This window comes from Simochromis diagramma, unplaced genomic scaffold (genome assembly GCF_900408965.1).
Source record: "Simochromis diagramma unplaced genomic scaffold, fSimDia1.1 OVJJ01000302.1, whole genome shotgun sequence".
Lineage (NCBI taxonomy): Eukaryota > Metazoa > Chordata > Actinopteri > Cichliformes > Cichlidae > Simochromis > Simochromis diagramma.
Genome location: NW_024386792.1, coordinates 6,428,433 through 6,445,661, shown reverse-complemented (window position 1 = coordinate 6,445,661; position 17,229 = coordinate 6,428,433). Strand labels below are relative to the sequence as shown.

General features: G+C 39.5%; 1 protein-coding gene across 1 annotated transcript in view; it reads left to right on the top strand.

Annotated features, from left to right (window-relative positions):
• The first annotated feature begins 498 nt into the window (after nt 1-498).
• LOC120728838 (methylthioadenosine phosphorylase) overlaps nt 499-17,229 on the top strand; it is a 26,448-nt gene continuing 9,717 nt past the window's right edge. Inside the window, exons 1-4 of the mRNA XM_040024052.1 lie at nt 499-631; nt 3,798-3,884; nt 4,038-4,096; nt 4,320-4,487. Coding sequence (XP_039879986.1) covers nt 608-631; nt 3,798-3,884; nt 4,038-4,096; nt 4,320-4,487 — 338 coding nt within the window. The 5' untranslated portion in view covers nt 499-607. The remainder of the gene's footprint in view (nt 632-3,797; nt 3,885-4,037; nt 4,097-4,319; nt 4,488-17,229) is intronic.

Here is a 17,229-nt window from a genome sequence, read left to right as displayed (position 1 = left end):
AACTACCAAAAACAGAGGCGCTCATACTTGCTGACGAGTGCCTACTTGTTAATCAACTGCGTTTGATTAGCAATACCTGGCTGCTACTTACTCTCTTAATTCGTATGGAAACAGTAAGGGTGTGCTTAGTTTTTCACAGGACGGCAACATGACTGTTGGTAAACCGTAAGATATGTAAATATGAAACCAAAATGAAAGTTAAGCGAGGAAATAATCTTTTACTAAATGGTTGTATACTCAGTGAACAAAATCTTGCATACCAATTTTTCATTATATACCTGACTTGTTTCTTTAATGTTGCACTGGACGTTTGACGTGGTCATATATAGATGTAAATTGTTTTGCTGAATACAATCATACGATTAATTCATTACTTGTTTTCTTTTCAATTGTGCATTTAAATATATAAACATCATGACCAGAACAAACATTACTATAACAGGGATGTTTTATACATAAAAATAATCAAACGTTGCTTTGCTTTTATTTTGGAAAAAAATTAAAAAAACAAAAAAACAAACAGGAAGAGGAATTTGATGTCCCGCTTCCTTTCGGATAAAGCCGGAATTTGTCTAGCTCTACTGTTAACAGCAAGAAAACTGTCGTTATGGCGTCTGCTGTACCTATTAAGGTATTAACATTTACTTTAATATCGTTTTAGAAGTTTTAGTGATTGAATGCTGTGTGTTTGTCTTTGACAGAGGAGAAACATCCATGAAAAATGTAACTTAAAGGCTGCTGGGGCGCCGTTAGGTATGCCAGGAGAAGCCCTTAACCGTTAGCACCGTGTTAGCAAAGCTTTACAAGTCTGTAAAGTACGCTCCCTGCCTTAATAATACAAGCTAAAATTCAGGTGCTAACGTACTGATTTCTGTTAAGGTGTCGTACTGTTAAAAGAAGCTAAAGAGTGATTATGTCAGGTACAGTTGGTATGGCACGTGGCCAGAGTAAGTGCACGCGGCTGCTGTACTGTTACAGCTGTCAGCAGGGTATCAAAAAATGTGTAAAACTGTGCAGGTCATAAAAGCTCAGTACAAGAAGCATGTTAAAACATTGCATAACTACACTTCTTATCAGAAAGATGAAGTGGGGAATGAAATTGATTGCTGTGTTTGTGCAAGCAGCTTTTCAACTGCTCATTAACACAAATGTGTAATTAGCAATCAAATGGAAGCAAGTCCATGCAGATGGATGTTCAAGATGACCTGCTGAGCACCAGAATATGGAAGATTGGTGGGGGGGGGTTTCAGTGACTTTGAACGTGACATTGTGTTGGTGCCACACAGGCTGGTCTACTGGGATTTTCCTCCACAGTTTACAGAGAGTTGTCTGAGAAAGAGAAATTATCCAGTGAGCAGCATTTCTCTGGGAAAAAGTGCCTTGTTAATGCTACAGGTCAGAGGAAAAAGACCAATCTACTTCGAGGTGATGGGAACAAGCTCACCAAAATGAACCATAGAGAACTGGAGAACCGTTGCCTGGTCTGCGTATTGATTTTTGCTCCAGCATTCAGATGATAGGATAGAATGTGGTGTAAACAACATAAAAGCATGGATTCAGGCTGCTGCTGGTGGTGTAATGTGACGGATATTTTCTTGGCACACTTTGGCCCGCTTAGTACTTAACTGAGCATCGTTTAAACACCACAATCTACATGAGTATCCGTAGTTTTCAAGTGAAATCGGAGCTACTGGGACACACCCATCAAGATGCCTGTAGCTGTTCATACTTTGAAACCACAGATCCTGGCAGCAGTGTAAGGTGATCAATTCTCTACAAGTTGCAAGTAGGTACATCTAACTGTCCGCTATTGGTTGTCAGGACAAAGTATGTTTTGCCCTATAGGGTAGTGAGTCACATACTTGGTTCATGGCGCAGCTGTGGGGCAGATAGACACACCTGAGCTCGATCAGCTCATCACGCCTCCCTATTAAACGTGCAGGGACCTGAAGAGTTGGTTGTTGTTGTGTGTAGGACGCAGCTGGAAAGCTGCAGGCGTGTTTTAAGGAAAACGACAACCTGAATAAACATGTGTTTAAGAGCGAATATGTGGTCAGGTCTGTCCTTACTGCCACAATGACTTAAAACTATGGAATGTTAATGACCATGTCTATCCCTTTATGACCAGAGAGCAGCCACCAAATATGCAACAATAATATTGATGCTGCAGGAGTTGCTGCACTAGCTATGACAGTGTACTGGTGTGTGCTAAGCAGTCGTGAAGTATATTCAGTTCTTGGTTGAAACTGATAGAGGGATGTTGTGTCAACCCTATGATTGTTTTGGACTATGTAGTTAGTAGGGGTGCAATGATACACAAAATTCACGGTTCGGTTCGATACTTTGGTGTCACGGTTCGATATTTTTTCGATACAAAAATAAATGTTCATGCCTTTTTGATTTGTCATTTATTAAAATTATAAATATATATTTTAACTCAAAAGTACAGTTTTTAAATTTAATGTTGCTGAAACAACAAAGTAATAAAAAAAAAAATAAAAAAAAAATCTCTGCTCGAGAAATCACTCATCTTTGGAAAAAAGTTTATTACAGAGAAATGGCTCTTTCCAAAATAAAAGCTATACTATACGCTTCTTCTGGGCTATATTCTCAGCAGCATATTAAACATATCAGGTCCCCATAAGGAGAATCATGTGCTAACGGCTGTCTAAATAACTCAGGTAAAGTTTGTAGCATGCATGCGTGCTTGTTGTTGGTTTTTTTTTTTTTTTTTTTTTTGTTTTTTTGTCTGCTTCCACTTGTCTTTGCACTAGGATGATGTCGGAGTAAATGTGCAGTCATATTCGTTGTGTTCCCACCAGTGCTGTCAGTGTTAATCTCGTTGAAATGACGTTAACGCCACAACACGGCTCGTTCTCCGTTAACGAGCTACCGCGGATCGCCCTGTGCGTCAGGCTGGACGACGTCAACACGTTAACGAGCAAAGTGCGCTAACGCACTAGTTCCCACCCATGTAATTGAGCATTGCGTGGCACATCGACATACTGTTTTACTTTTGTCCATGACGTGCTTACCTTCAGGGTCATACACATGAAAACCAAAATAGTTCCAAACGCCAGATCTGAATTGGGGTGGGGGAGGGTCAACTTGCCATGTTGCAACGAGAGCTTAACTTCTGTCTTGCTCGTTTGCCCTGCGCTCAGTGAATCTGCGTTGGACTACTCCGCCTAGGCTGCACTGTCGAGCGCAGATCCACTGAGCGCTCAACACAGACAGCATCGTTAGAAGAAAAGTTGATAAAATAAATTAAAATTTTTTTGTATTGTTCGATACATATGCGTACCAAACCGAAAGCACTGTATCGAACGGTTCAATATCGATACGAGTATTGTTGCACCCCTAGTAGTTGGTGACATTCTTAAAAATATTTCACTTATTGACATTTAAACATTTTCTAGACAAAAATCATAAATGAGCCACGAAATAAGCTGTTGGATGGAGTTTTTTTTTTTTTCTATTAAAATATAGTGAAAGGTTAAGTATAAATTAAATCATTTAATAAATGGCAAATTTGGCACTATTGTTGGCAGCTCCTTTCTTTTGCTGCTTCTTTTTTTTTTTTTTTTTTAACTGCATCCATTCTGTGGTCTTCCTTTCAACATCCTTTGTCCAATATATCTTCTGTACTTCCATTCTTCGCATGTATGATAGTAAATATGTAATTAGCTGCTTTGAGGTTTTGTTTTGTTTTTTTATTTTGAAAAGTCTTTTAAAAAACGTGTTTCAAGAGATTCATTCTATAGAATGAAGTTATGAACTGTTCTCATATCTTTCAGATTGGAATAATCGGGGGTTCAGGTCTTGATGATCCAGATATCTTGGAGGGAAGAACTGAGCGCTATGTTGAAACACCATATGGGAAGGTTAGTTGTATCTTGTGAAGTCGTGCTCCAGGTGAAGTAGTATAAATATTAGACTCTATTTGGGTATGCCCTGTCTTACTTGTGAAATATTGTACTGCCTTGACAATGAAGTTTGTGTGTATATATAAATTATCCTGATCCTCCTTTAAACAGCCATCAGATGCCCTGATATTGGGGAAAATAAAAAATGTGGACTGTGTTCTCCTAGCAAGGTAATGTGTTCCCCCCCCCCCCCCCCCCTTTTTTTTTCCAATTGTGAAAATTTCCTCTCCTTTTTCTCCATCTAGTGGACAACTGTATTATTTGCTCATACTAGTTAGTGTGTGTGTGTGTGTGTGTGTGTGTGTGTGTGTGTGTGTGTGTTGTTTTTTTTTATTTATTTATTTTTATATTAAATAATTACACGCATTAAATGTTGAATTGTGCTATTCATAGGCACGGGAGACAACACACCATAATGCCATCCAATGTCAACTACCGAGCCAACATTTGGGCCCTGAGAGAAGAAGGCTGTACACATCTGCTGGTTACCACTGCCTGTGGCTCTCTCCGGGAGGAGATCCAGCCAGGAGATATTGTCATCATAGATCAGTTCATTGACAGGTTAGTTCTGCGAGTCCATTAGTAGGTTAAGATTCAGACATACGTTTTCTGACACATCATGAAACTAGGTTATCTTTCAGGAAAAGTAGAGCATTAAGTGTAGGCGGTGTCCCTTTTTTGCAGGTGGAGTAAAAACCTGGTGATAATTCCTATGAACACTTCCTGTATAGAGTGTGGAGCTGACAGTTAAGTACAGGGATGGCAAAAAAAGAATAGGGAAAATAGTTCTGATATTTATTTTGTATTTCATTTTTTTTCTTAGATAAACAAAGACCTCTACTATTCAAATATGAAAAAGGAGCTCTGCACCACACTCAGGACTTTCAGTCAAACATGTAGATTAAACCCTTAACCCAACACTTGCATTCTTGCATGTAGGGCTGCTCAATTAATCGAATTTTAATCACGATTACGATCTGGGCTTTCAACGATCATTAAAAATGACTGAGCCGATTATTAGCCCCTCCCTCATTTATCCGCGACACCTTAAAGGCCGGTCCGTGAAAATATTGTCGGGCATAAACCTGTCCATGGCACAAAAAAGGTTGGAGACCGCTGATTAAGAGGACCCGAGGGAAGCTCGGAAAGCTAAGCAGAAGTTATTTGGAGAGGAGAGTGACTGCCGTTGGTTGAAAAGAGAGGTAAAAAAAAAAAAAAAAACTTCAGTGGTGTTTCACACTATTTTATATTATTTTTTTAAAGTCATTATTCAATACATTGTTATTGTTAACCCTTTAAAGCCGGTCAGAGCAGCACGCTCCGTTTTGTGTAACTATTTTTAAATCCCTGTAGAACCTGAACAGTGTAAGCTAACGCAATAATTTTTTTTGCATATGAAACCAGAGGAGTTGTACTTACATCTTATGCCATCAGCTTGTCCTCGGTCATGGTCACATATAGCTTTGCAAAAATTGCATAAAAAGCACTTGCAGGAACAAAAACATAATATTACAGAAACACGCTTTGCCGATCCGATCAGCTGTTCGTAACACTTCCCACAGTGAAATAGACGTCAGCGCGAACTATCGCATGTCCGCCATTTCCTGCCCGAAACTGGAAGTGATGTCATTTTCGTGGAAAATGTAGTTTTTTTTTGTTTTTTTTACTTGTAGGCCTTAAAAGCCTATACTGGTCATGTTTGACTTTTCTGAATAGTTTCTGGGATGCTTAGAACTCAAATTGCACTGCTGGAAATAGTTTATTTTGATGCACCTGCTGTTTTCTTTGCAAATTTGCATCATAGGATTGTTTTTTCATTTTTCCTGCAGTATATAAAAATTGGTGTATCTCCAAAATAAAACTATGAAGACACTGAAAATAAATTTCCTGTTGTTGTAAACTATTTTTTGCAACGTTTTTGTATTTAAAGTTTTGAGGGACAAACCTCCTAAAATTTCTCTCTCTCTCTCTATATATATCGATTTTCAATTTTTTTTGTAGTTTATTGCACTTTTTTGCAATTCATGTAGTTACTGTGGACTTAATGCATACATATTATTAAGATATGGGCTATAACGTGTATGCAATGAAATGCGCCCATACATGCTCTGCGGACATGAAGTTCTAAAAGCATATGGTTTTCAATTATTTTGCTCCCTGTTGGCTGTGACAGCGCGATTCGATCTCGTCCTCCGCTCAGTCAGAGTGGTTCTGATCTTGTGGCGATACCAAGAAGGAGCTAGAGACAGCGCTTCGGTTTTCTGTGCTGTTTGCCGCAGAACTCTAGTATAGACCAGTTTTTGCTAAATGTTTTATTTTTGTTCCTATATCTAGACTGACTCTGTCAGAAGTCATTATTAGTGGTTATCCTGTGAGTCTGTTGTGCATCCTCCCACATATCGCAGGGATTACTGCTACTGGTAATCCCTGTGATTAGGTTTTCTAATTATTAAATTAACTTCATGCTTGCAGAATTCTGTTGCAGAATACCATGTTTACCTTGTATTCACATTAACACATTGGCCACGTTACTGGATAAGCCTACCGTATTTTCACGACCATAAGACGCACCGTACTAAAAGGCGCAGTCTCAGTTATGTGTGCCATTACTGTATTTAACACACACATAAGGCGCACCTGGTTATAGGGCGCATACAAGTATGCGTGTTTAAAAATGACGCGGGAGCAACATGAGTTCGTTTACTCACATTTTTATTACCGGTAATGTCATCATCATCTTTTTATCAGCATCCAAACATACAAGTCTGCGTATTTTAAAATGAAGCGGGGAGCCAAACCTGAGTGGGGTACTCACCATTTTTATTACCGGTAATTGTCATCACGCAATACCCATCGAGTCCTCAGCCTCTGTGTCTGAATTGAACAGCTGCGCTAAATCTCCATCAAACATGCCAGGTTCACTTTCTTCACTGTCAGAGTCACTTTCCGTGCCGTGCAGCTCCTCGGAAATGATGCCGGCTTTTGCGAAAGCTCGAACAACAGTGCCAGCAGACATGTTAGCCCAAGCATCTACAATCCATTGGCAAATTGTGGCGTAACTCGCCCGGCGCTGCCTTCCACTCTTAGTGAAACTGTGGTCTCCACCGGTCATCCATCGCTCCCACGCCGCTCGCAGCCTTACTTTGAACGGCCGGTTCACACAGATGTTCAGCGGCTGGAGTTCCTTTGTCAGGCCTCCCGGAATGACAGCAAGCTCACAGTTCATTTGTTTCACTTGTTTTTTCACATTGGCTGTGAGATGGGCACACAGAGTCACAGATCAACAGCGATGGTGATGTGTGGAAAAAACCACCTGGTCTCCTTACATACACCTCCCTCAGCCAGTCTTTCATCATTTCCTCATCCATCCAGCCCTTTTCATTTGCCTTAATGATGATTCCTGCTGGAAACTTCTCTTTAGGCAAAGTCTTTCTCTTAAAAATCACCATAGGCGGCAGTTTCTGTCCATTAGCATGGCAGCCAAAGCACAACAGTGAAAGAAGACTTTTCGTGCCCCGTTGTGCGTATCGCTACCGTGCTGGTCCCCTTCTTCTCCACAGTGTGACTCACCGGGATGTCGAAAGTGAGCGGGACCTCGTCCATGTTTGTGATGTGGCTGGGCTGGATGTGTTTGTCGGCGATGTGTTTGCTGCAGTAGGAGCGGAAGATGGCCAGCTTTTCATTACCGGTATAATCCGCTGGAAGTTTCTGCGCTACCGTAGTCCTGGTCCGGATGGAAAAATGGCACCGTTTCATGAAACGAAAGCACCAAGACAGACCTCCTCGGAAATGTTCAATTTTCATTTCTTCTGCTAGCGAAACCGCTTTTAGTCGAATGGTGACCGTCGAAACGCTTCTCCCACTCGTTCTTTGCTCGATGATCCACCGCTCGAGTCTTTCCTCCAACTCGGGCCACCTCGCCTTATGTCCACGGAAACTCAGCTGCGTCTCCTTGACCTGTCGGAGCTTGTTTTCCAGCTTCCTCCACTTGCGAACCATCGATTCATTAATCTTAAATTCTCTCGCGGCTGCTCGATTTCCATGTTCCTCCGCGTAGCTGATGGCCTTCAGTTTAAACTGTGCTTCATAAGCGTGTCTCTTTGCCATTTTCAGGGTTGTTAAAACAACGATGTTCCACATAATGCACATACCTGTCCTTTTATACAGGTATGTGCGATTGTCCGGTATATACGATCAACGCCCACACTTCACCCTTTAGCGTTCTCATGGTGTTCTCTACTACGTCCTCCTTACAACACACAGGGCGCACTGCGCTATAGGGTGCGCCGCACTTTTTAAAGAAAATCTAAGGCTTTTATGTGCGCCTTATAGTTGCGAAAATACGGTAGTTAAATGTTAGTCTAGTCTGCCACAAGTCTTACAATCGTCTTCATTATAACGTTCACATTAGAGCATGGTGAGAGTGGTGTTTGAATTTGTTTTTCTTCAATTTAGAGCTTGCAGTTAGGAGGGAGAGGGAGAGATAAGTGTCCTTTTTTTTTTTTTTTTTTTTTTTTTTTTTTTTTTTTTTTTCTTTTTTTTACGCAATTGGACCACTTTGTTTGTTTTTATTAAAGTAGACTATTTCAAATTTGATTTATTTGCACACATAAATAGGCATCATGGTGGTAATTGGCCTAACCCTAAAAATATTTTTCTTCTGCCTCACAACACCGTTTTATAATTTATAAAAACTAAGAAAAAATAGTTCTGTAATTACATTGATGCTACAAAAACATTGGATCACTGTAATGAAAATGCAACTACAGCAAGCATGTTGGAAAGATTTTAATTTATTAATAACCTATACTGGCAGCACGGTGGCACGGTGGTTAGCACTGTTGCCGCACAGCAAGAAGGTCCTGAGTTCAATTCCAACATCAGGCCGGGGTCTTTCTGTGTGGAGTTTGCATGTTCTCCCCGTGTCTGCGTGGGTTCCCTCCGGGTACTCCGGCTTCCTCCCACCGTCCAAAGACATGCAGCTTGTGGGGATAGGTTAATTGGATAACCCAAATTGTCACTAGGTGTGAATGTGCAAATGAATGTGAGTGTGAATGGTTGTTTGTCCCTGTGTGTTAGCCTTGCGACAGACTGGCGACCTGTCCAGGGTGTACCCCGCCTCTCGCCCTATGACAGCTGGGATAGGCTCCAGCGCCCCCCGCGACCCTGAAAAGGATAAGCGGAAGTGAATGGATGGATGGATGGAATAACCTATACTTATGAGTATACAGGCTTCTAAGGTACACATGTTTTGCAGGTCCATGCTGAGGGTTGTTTTACTATCAAAAGAGCGATTTTTGACAACATTTTAAAACTTCTGACCTAGAGACAGTTGATTACATTAAAATAAATAAAGAGTTCTTTTCTTTCTTTAACCTTTATTTTACCAGGAAAAGTCCCATTGAGATTAAAAACCTCTTTTTCAAGGGAGTCCTGGCCAAGAGGCGACAACATGTTAAAATTACAAAGTTACATACATGTTATAAATAACAATTACATTTTATAAAAAGTTCATATTTGTTTAACCATGACTAACGACATATTAATGAAGTTGGCTGTTTTGGCTTGGTCTGTAGTCTCCACACTAAGCTGTGGCCACCTACGGCACAAAATGTTACAATTTTCCAATAGAAAGCATTAAAGTCTACCACAGGAAGCTGTCCTCGTAGTGCTGCAGACCACAGTGACAAGCACCTGGGGAGCTTCTCAAATGGACTGTTTGTGACTGTCCCCATCACTGCCTAAACAAAACTAATAACTGTCATTAAAGACATTTCCTGTTTGAGTTCACCGGCGTTCATGATAAGCACAAATGTGCAGTCTTATAGTATCAGATATTTCAGGCACCAGTCTCATTTATGCATATGATAACCCAGCTTTATCTGTTCATGAAGCCAGGTGACACCCACCATTTAAAGAGATGTGAAGCCCTGGATGACCTCTAATTTCCTAAATCTAAATACAGGTAAAACTCTGGTAATTGTACTCGGCCCTATTACTATTATTACTCAGGATTATCATGTTGTCCTAAAAACTCTCTGTAAAGCCTTCAGTTGATTAAGAATGCCGCAGAATAAGTATTGACAGGGACTAGAAAGGGAGACCGTATTTCTCCCATATTGCTTTTCTTTATTGGCATCCTGTTAAATCCAGAATCAAATAATAGTAGGATAATGGTAATGTTGTGGGTGCAGTGTTCCTTGACCTAAAAAAAAGCTTCTGACACTGTCAGCCATGACATACTTCTTCCCAAGTTGATAAAATCTGACTTTTCAAAGCAAGCAGTTGATTGGTTTGAGTCCTATCTTCACAAAAGAGAGCAGTGTGTGAGGGTTGATAAAGATAAGTCGTCCAGGTTGGAAAACAGAATGGGTATTCCCCAAGGATGTGTTCTTGGCCCATTGCTATTTAGTTTGTTTATAAATGATTTGCCTGCCAGTTGTCCAAAAGCTAACTGCCAACTTGATGCAGTTATGCACGTACCAGCTAAGTCACCTGGCGAGGCAGCAGACACCTTAACGGTACATCTAAATGATGTCCAAAAATGGCTGGAACAAAATCATCTTGTATTGAATTAAAAAACAAACAAACAAACAAACAACTGTTTGTTCTATTAGGAAATGAAGTTCATCTAATGATTTTAAAATCAAGTTAGGGAATGAAGAAATAAAGGAAGTCAAAGATTTTAAGTCTTAAATTTGACAAGCATGTAAAGAAGATTTCTAAGACGGTCAAGGCTAATCTGAATTGTTTTAAGTTAATTCGGCACTATACCCACTTCAGCAGCTCAGTTATTTATGCATTCCATGACATTCTCTCATTTTTCATATTGTATGACAGTTTGGACCCAAGCGGCACCATCTACAATTCAATCTGTGGTATCCTTATGTAACCAATCTTTAAAAATAATGGATAAAAAATCTGTTCTTTGGCATTACTGTCACATTTTAAAGAAATATAATCTACTTAGTTTTAAGAGTTTTAATCATTTGTTTTCTTAAATTAATTTTTAAATGTATAAATACGATGGCCCCAGAGTGTCTCAATAGATGCATCCAGAGGCAAGATAGTAATTGTATTACTAGGAGCAAGGTGAACGGCAACTGCAGGATATTATATCGCATATCGACATTCGGTCAGTCAGCTTTTTCCATAAAGGCTTGCCATCTGTGGAACACACTTCCAACCGAAATCAAATTGATTACAGACATCAGATCCTTTACATTGAAGGTTAAAGTTTGGTTAAAGGGAAATCAGAGATGTAGTCATTTTAACTAATGGTTTTAATTTTATTTAAAATTATTGTCTATTAATTGTAATTGTATTTATGATGTAATTTGGTTTTATGAAAATGTATGTTTTATTGTTAAATGTACCTATTTTGATTGTAAGCCCAACAAGGGACAATTGTTGAAAATTAGCAATAGCTATACACCTATGGGCGTTACATCAGTTTTGTACTTGAACTATGTTAAACTGCACTGTCCCCCCCCTTTTTTTTTTTTTTTTTTTTTTTTTTTTTTTAAATAACAAAATAAACAAACACATTTGAAGTCCTATTCCAAACAAGCTCTTGAATAATCAGGCCCCATCTTATCTTATCTTAAAGACCTTGTAGTACTGTTTTACCCCAGCAGAGCGCTTTGCTCTCAGACTGCAGGTTTACTTGTGGTTCCAAGAGTTTCTAAAAGTAGACTGGGGGGCAGAGCTTCAAATCAAAACCAAATCAAAACTTATTTCTATAGCACATAATAATACAACAAAGTTGACCAAAGTGCTTCAGTCGGTCAGAGCAATAGCATAAGACAGAATAAAAAGAAACAGTTAAAAGGAAGGCAGGAAACAACATGGATTAAAAAACAAAAACATAACTAGCCACGAAGTAACATACTAGTTTGAATCAAAAGCCAGACTAAAATAATAAGTTTTAAGACGCAATCTAAAAGACTGGATGGACTCAGAGGAACGAATATAAGGAGGGAGGTTATTCCAGCGTCTAGGAGCTACGACAGCAAAGGCCCGATCACATCTGGACTTAAGACGAGACCTCGGTTGCGTCAAGAGCATTTAATTGGAAGATCCAAGTGCCTTATTAGGGATATACAAATGGAGGCGTTCGCATAGATAACTGGAAGCCAAATTGTTTAAAATTTTAAAGGTAAGCAAGAGAACTTTGTCTTAAATATCTGACGCAGCTGGTAGAAACAGGATTTTTATTTTTTATAAAGAATATAGTTAGGTGATTAGGCATTAAGCCCACACCTGCTCTAAGTTCAGACCCACAATGAATGAAAACATTCTGTGCATATCAGAGATACAAACTTTATGACACAAGTTTACGTGTGTGTGTGTGTGTGTGTGTGTGTGTGTGTATATAGGGAGCTCAGGAGGAAAGCAGTGTTGTAGAGTGACTCAGTAGGGATAGTGCCAAAGCTTTCTTCTTCATAAATGAGAGATGCAGGGTTTAAAATGACAGGGAAGCGCATCTAGTACATGTGGAGTGGGTACAAAAAAATTGGCGGAGTGCAACAGCAAGTACAACACAAATTTTGGGCAATTTGCTCCAGCTAGCGGTTAGCACAGCAGATGCCGCATCCTGCCGTGTGAATGGGCCTTTGCTCCAAAAGTGAGTCAGTCCCCCATAGACTCAATGTTAACTGTAACTCAAGTTTAGAACAAAAATAAGCTGATTTCCATCTGCTTCCAACTTCGTCAATGAGATGGAGAAAATATAACTGGGTTTTTGGGATAGTTCTTAAGTTAATTCATCCTTAGTTAACAAAGCGTGTGGGAGGTGGAGGAAGAAAACCTCATTGTGCTCTAGTTGCATGATTCATAAAATTAGCAGTGAGCAAATAAAAAGCAGTCTCCATTTTCATCTGGTGGAGCTACAAGTATGAAATAATTGATGTGATGATGGCACTAGAATTTAGATGGAATCATAGATAGAGATATCTCTATCTATAGACAGACTGAAAGGAACGTTTAGTATCCGTGCAACAATTACCGGTAGTAACAGGACAAGTGACTGAACACTGATCGTTGGCTTTTTAAAGACAGACTGGTATGTGCAGTAAATATTCAAGGGAACAGGTTGAATTGGTTTATAACCTGTCAGTTTCCTTCTTGTCCACAGAGTCAAAGTGACTCAGTAACCTTGTTGACATAAGGATAACTCTTTTTAGGTGTCTCTGTCCATGCACTGAAAATACTTGACTAAAAGAAATCATCTCAAAGTAATAAACTAAAGATCCAGTATTTTGAGGATTTTATAGATGTAAACATGCAAATGAATACTCATATATGCACTTTGATATTTAGTGTCAAACCACTTTCTAAAACAGACTAGATATCTTATGGCAAAAAAAACTGAATCTAGTATTGTTTTATCCCTCAAAATCCACAAGAATTCGCAGCTTCATCTTTAATGCTCATTATTTTGTATTGTATGGAAAAAATCCTACTTGAGAGAGAAAACAGCCTCTGGTTAGGAAGCACTTGGTGACGGTGGGGAGGAAGGGGCAGCCATGTTCTACAGTATTTTATTTAATTTATTTATTTATTTATTTTTCAGGTGAAGGGAAAGAGCAGAGGGAGAACAAGCATTGAGATATGATGATATATGACAAAACAAACCGGGGGGAGGTAGATAAAAGGGTTATGGCTTGCAAGTGATTGCTGGTATTGTATGGCTGTGGTTAAAACTGTAGCGCGCGACTGAATTCTTGCTTAAACGCACTTGCTGGTAAACCTTGATAATTTCTTTCTGTTTCATGGAGGGGGAAAAAATAGCTTGTCAGCTGTTTCTGACCTCAAGGCATACACACATACTTCTGCTGTAGCGTACCAAGAGCACGACCTTGTGGGAGTGTTGTTCTGTCAGTTAGCTGACAGCAGAGATTTTATTAAATGGCACAATATGTGCATTGAGAGGTGTAAAAAGGATTCCTTATGACTCATGAGTTGGCATGCATCTAGCTGAATTGAGATAAGTTGTAGTCTGCCTTCCCTAATTTATGTCAGTGTGTTCTATTATGAATTTCAACATGAGTGAGTTTGCATGTGGGTTTGCCTGTTTTGTTGAAGTCGATAAACTACTAGTATCAAGAACAAACAAGATCTGTTTATCGGAAATGAGGAAGTTGCTTGTTGGGACATGCACAGACTTGTCCTACAGCATGTGACAGCATGCTGTGCTGCTGAAGGCTTTACTTCATGCCATCACCTCTGCTTATTTGTTGTGTGCAAACCACATGGTCACCATAAGAGCTTACTTTGTCCGATTCTAATCATGGCTAACACTGTGCTAAATTGTACTTTTAAAATGCATCTATGGACTGTCAGGTTCTAAGTTTAGCCTTTGCAAGAAATGCTTTTGCTTTTGGATGCAGCTCGTCTTATATTGCTTTATGCACACTCAATAATCCAGGAAAAAAGTTTATGTAGTTCATGTAGATTCAGTGTTTTCAGCACGATAAGTGTTTCATCACTGATCCAAACAACTCTTTTTTTTTTTTTTTTTTGTTTCAACTAACTGCAGGTTTTCCCAGCCACATGAACAATACCGTTGCATTATGGCCGACATTAGCACCATTACCTAATAACGGGCCACAAGATCGGTGTCATGACTGAAGAAGTTAAAATTACTCTTTACTGCTTTATTTATTTTTTTGTTCTTCTTTAGCCACTTATGAGTTTGGGTTGCAGGGTCAGTCTAAGCAATAATGTCCAGACCTGTCTCCGTCTGGCCACCTCATCCATCTCTATCCATCGGACATTCGGACATTTCTGAGCTAATAAACAGATGGAATCTCTTCAGTTGTTCCTGGCTGTACCCTGGAACCTCCTTCCAGTTGGAAATGCCTCATCTAGGAGGCGTCCAGGCAACATCCTAGTCAGATTCCTGAACCGTCTCAACTGGTTCCTCTTGATGGGTTCGGAGCAATGTTCCCTCTAATTTTTCACGTGTTTGAGCGAACACACAAACTCCCTGAGCGGTCCCTTGGACCACTGTGAGCGACATCAGACATGTGCACTGTGGTCACGCCGGCATCTAATCCATCCAAGTTACATGGTTTATTAAAATAATCAAATTACAGCATTTACATTTATGTTAGACTACTTTTAATTAACTGCTTTAGCCCACTTACAATGAAAATGTAAAAAATTCTAGTCATTCACCTGTGTAGTGTGTGTGTGGGTGGGGTGTTTTTTTTTTTTTTTTTTTTTTTTTTTTTTTTTTGTTAAATGCAACCAAGGCAGTTTTAAATAAACATTTCAAACTATTTACAGAACAATCAGCTGTTCTGCATCAAATTTGATGCCACACAAATTATTTGTGCCACTCCAAAAAATAATTTCTGTCCACAAAGATATGAGATAAAGGAGAACAACAGCCTGGTACCTGCAGGCCTGACAACAGCAGATGTATCACTGCTGTAACACCTGTAACATTCAGCAGTCGCCTCATTGTTCTGACACACACAACAAAACTACACTACACACTAACTACACAAGATTTGCGCTAAACGTCTCAAATCTCTCACATCTCAAAGCACCGCCGTCACTCCTAAAACTTCCCCCCGTTTCTTAACAACTAGATGCCACGTTGCCATATCATTTTTTGATTGGTCGACATGGTACTTTTTTGGACTAATAGGAAAGGGAGAGAGGGGTGGAGTTTGTTTTTGCTCACAGGCTTTCAAGCCTTTTTCTTATAAAACGCTGTTTTTACCGTTTCTTCCCGCAGTAAATATAAACAATGATGGTATTCAGGAAGAAAACCAAACATTGCAGATATTTTTATCGTAACTCTGGTTTTACGTGGCCTATCAACACGATTTAAAAACTGGTATAAAGTCCACACTTTTTGTGTCAATTGTTCCGTCTGTCCTGCTCACATCTCCAATGGTTGTCCACGTTGTCATTAACGTGGCTTCACTTCACATCAGCCACGCCGCTTTGCTAGCTAAAACACCGGTGTCGGCACATAAGGACGCTGTCGTAGCCTGTCAATAACGTTGATTAGCTGCGTATATACGAATGTAAATCGCATTATTGGCTGGACTATGGGATAAGGTGGCATCGTTCTAATCCCATACTGGAGCAGCCAGTCACTCACTGACTAACACTGCAAAACAGAATTGTTAAAGCATTAATTTTAATTTCAATTCGGGTTAGGTTTTTTTTTTTTTTTTTTTTTTTTTTTTTTTTTTTGTGCGCAACGCAGATTTTCTGTGCGCAGAGACCGTGCCAGCAGTGCGCAATTGCGCACATGCGCAGCTTAGAGAGAACATTGGTTCAGAGCCCATTACTGAGAGCTATCCCAAAGGACCGAGCTCCTCACCCTGTTTGAGAGCCCTGACACCCTTCATCCATTCTTATACTTCAGATATGTTTGTACAGGAAATATTCAGGTGCAGGGTAACTGGTTAAATTGCTTTGGAACCTGATTGTTATCACTGTTCAAACTGTGACTCAAGTAGGGACTTTGGTTTGAACCTGAGGATGAACCCACAAAAGGGATCAAACAACATTCTTTGTATAGTTTTGAAGTAATTATACTGTTTGATAATTACAGGGTGTGTGAGCCATTTTCTACAACGGCAATTGTGAAGTGAAAAATGGTAATGAAACACCAGACCATAATAACTTGATTTTTGTAGCCTTGTGCATTGTACTAGTCTCCTTGTTTATCCAGCACATCATTGTTTAATGGTTTTAAACTGAGACACAGATTTCTGGAGCTCTTTTCAAACACTGATTTTTATTCTTCCACTGCCAGGGTTATGAGTAAGAGATGGGGTTGGGCATCAGCTTAAAAGATTTGACAGAGGCATTCATATTTTGGATCTCTAAGATAATTATTTTAGGATTTGGTAATCCCCAAGGGGGGGGACAAATAAGCTGTGCCATGAGTCAGCTGTATATAAAAAGACATTACAACTATTAAATGATACATCTGGATTTATGCATGGAGTAAAAAAATGAGTATTAGAAGGCGTAATTTTTTTTAATTTTTTTATTTTTTTTATTTATTTATTTATTTTTCTCATTCTTCAAAGCTGATGGTGTTTTGGTTTCTGCAATGTAGAACTCACAGCAATCCTCTGTGTATACACCATATATTTCTTTGTTTGTGCTGGGGTATCAGAACCTTTGGCTGGACGAGTTTTTGGCATAGCTTGAAAGTCAGATTTTTGCTATCATAAAAGCTCTGCACACACTCTTCTCTCAAACGGCTTCATAAGGCCATCACCTGGAGCATTTAAGAGACTTTTCATGCTCAGCATTTTTTTTTCCT